The sequence below is a fragment of the Sprattus sprattus genome (assembly GCF_963457725.1).
Source record: "Sprattus sprattus genome assembly, chromosome: 3".
In the NCBI taxonomy this organism is placed as follows: Eukaryota; Metazoa; Chordata; class Actinopteri; order Clupeiformes; family Clupeidae; genus Sprattus; species Sprattus sprattus.
Genome location: NC_137922.1, coordinates 54809480 through 54811979, shown reverse-complemented (window position 1 = coordinate 54811979; position 2500 = coordinate 54809480). Strand labels below are relative to the sequence as shown.

General features: G+C 41.5%; 1 protein-coding gene across 1 annotated transcript in view; it reads left to right on the top strand.

Annotated features, from left to right (window-relative positions):
- Positions 1 to 643: 643 nt before the first annotated feature.
- cbx6b (chromobox homolog 6b) overlaps positions 644 to 2500 on the top strand; it is a gene marked incomplete at both ends in the record, with an annotated part of 8458 nt that continues 6601 nt past the window's right edge. Inside the window, 2 exons of the mRNA XM_080835583.1 lie at positions 644 to 712; positions 1738 to 1781. Coding sequence (XP_080691709.1) covers positions 644 to 712; positions 1738 to 1781 — 113 coding nt within the window. The remainder of the gene's footprint in view (positions 713 to 1737; positions 1782 to 2500) is intronic.

Below are 2500 nucleotides of genomic sequence, written 5' to 3'. Positions count from 1 at the left end.
AATGAAGGGAAGTCTGGAGAGTCTTCCTTGACCAAACTAATGTCTCATTATGTCATATACTTCCACCAGGTGTCAAAAGACGGAGAAAGTGTGTGTGGGGGAATGCAGGTCTGATCAGATAGGTCCACTTGGCAGACACCAGTGACTAAAAATGCTTTTTTATCGTTGTTATACGTTTTTTGTATTAATTTGTTAACACACCAATTGCAATAACCCGACCACAGATCCTTACTTAAGGCAAGACGCAACATATTTTCAGCAAGTTATTTGGAAAATAACTTCCATAGTAGTGTGTTTGTAAAAGGACAAAGAACACTGTAGCATGTGCTTTGGGATCAAAGTCCAGATTATTTTACAACTCTGGCAATAATTTCTCAACAACGACCGCGGCAGCTGCGAGACAGGCCAGGCCAGCTCCTGAACAGCCCATGTCAACTTCTCTGCAGCCCCATCCCGTTACCAGGGAAACAAAGGGGTGGATTGGGGGGGCAAGGCAACTCCAGTCCAGACCCACATGGGGTAGCCTGTGTGCCTGTTTCAAGTTACACTGAGCTCCGTCTGGTTTCCCCTTCCACTGCTACGCTGCGGAACACTTCCGCACAGTCGGCCCGCCGCAGTTTGCCAGCAGCCGTCAGCGGAGAGAATGGAGTCCTCCGCAGCCGCGGACCGTGTCTTCGCCGCGGAGGCCATCCTTAAGCGCCGCGTTCGGAAGGCAAGCTTTGCATGCTATTTGAATGTGTTTGCTATCTCTGCTAGCTGTTTTCGTTTTGCCGTCGTCGCCTATGTTACTCTGGAGACAGAGATAAGCTCCTTGACAGCAAGTGGCTAACGTTAGCCAGCTAAAATGTTCAATTCAACGTGTTATTGTCGGTGACTGTGTGTGGTTGCTGGTCGTCCTGTTTGTAAACATTGCATGGCTGGGTGAACTTTTGGGTGAACCATTTGCTACTTAAATGGTTAGCTAACTACAGAATATGGTAAAATGTAGTTCAATCATTCGTAATAAGCTAGCTATTTCGGCACTACTGACTAGTTGTAAGATTTGTGAGGCTAGCCGGCTGGCTGGCTAGCGTTATGACGTCGCCAGCTGTTTTGTGTCTGTCTGGCTTGCTAATTTTGTCAAAGCCCAGACCGGAAAGAGTATGCTATGCGAGTGGGACTGAGAATTTTACTCTTGAATAATAAATAATACATTTTATTCTGAACGCAGGGAAAGATAATTCTGCCGAGAGTGGGAAAACTGTTTAACATATGTAGGCTATGGTGACAGAGATAGATTCAGTTACTGTTCATTAACTAGTAGTTCATAAATAGTTCAGTGACAGTTTTTCTTTTAACGTGAAATTGCTCTCTGTTAAGTGGTTTACTTTGAATTATTTAATTTCCTCCTATTATTTCGATTTTTAATTTTTTTAAGGGGGACTTGGTTAATTTGATTTTATTGTAGTTCATTGCGACTTTCCTGATGTTTGTCAACTGTTACGTCGCTCTGAATCGACTTTGAAAGGCGCTTTTAAATAAAAAAAGCATTGTTATTATTATTGTTATTACTATTATTATTATTACTACTACTAATAATAATAATAATAGTAGTAGTAGTATTACTGATGATCATATTCGCATGGTACGCTGTAGCACAGAAACAAGTATTCATTCTCATAAGGAATGAATTAATTAATGTTATGAGTGCTTTCAGTTTAGTTTCATACAATCCTAAGCCGTTGTTGTGATTTTCAGGGTTGTATCGAGTATCTTGTCAAGTGGAAAGGATGGGCCATAAAGTAAGTTTGTCACCTCTGACCTTCCAGTTTTGGGTGTTGTCTTCTTATGGATATGAGCGCATGTGTAGCCTCCTTAGTGAGCACATGTGTATTACACTGACAAATGCATAGCCTCCTTAATGAGCACATGTGTATTACACTGACAAATGCATGGCCTCTTAAGTGAGCACATGTTATTACACTGACAAATGCATGGCCTCTTAAGTGAGCACATGTTATTACACTGACAAATGCATGGCCTCTTAAGTGAGCACATGTTATTACACTGACAAATGCATGGCCTCTTAAGTGAGCACATGTGTATTACACTGACAAATGCATGGCCTCTGTAGTGAGCACATAGTACTACACTGACATGTGCATAGCCTCTGTAGTGAGCACATAGTACTACACTGACATGTGCATAGCCTCTTAAGTGAGCACATGTTATTACACTGACAAATGCATAGCCTCTTTAGTCTCTGCGCACTATATATATATGTATCATATATATATAAAATATATTTCTCACTCTAGCAGAAGCGTGCATAACACTGACAGATGTAAAGCCTCTTTAGTGAGCACATGTGTATTACACTGGCATAGACTCTAGACTACAGATCATACGTATTATCATATATAAGGTAGCAGAGGCGTGCATAACACTGACAGATGCATTGCCTCTTTAGTCTCTGCACACAACACATGGTTGTATCCTGAGGTGTATTTCTCTCTTGAGA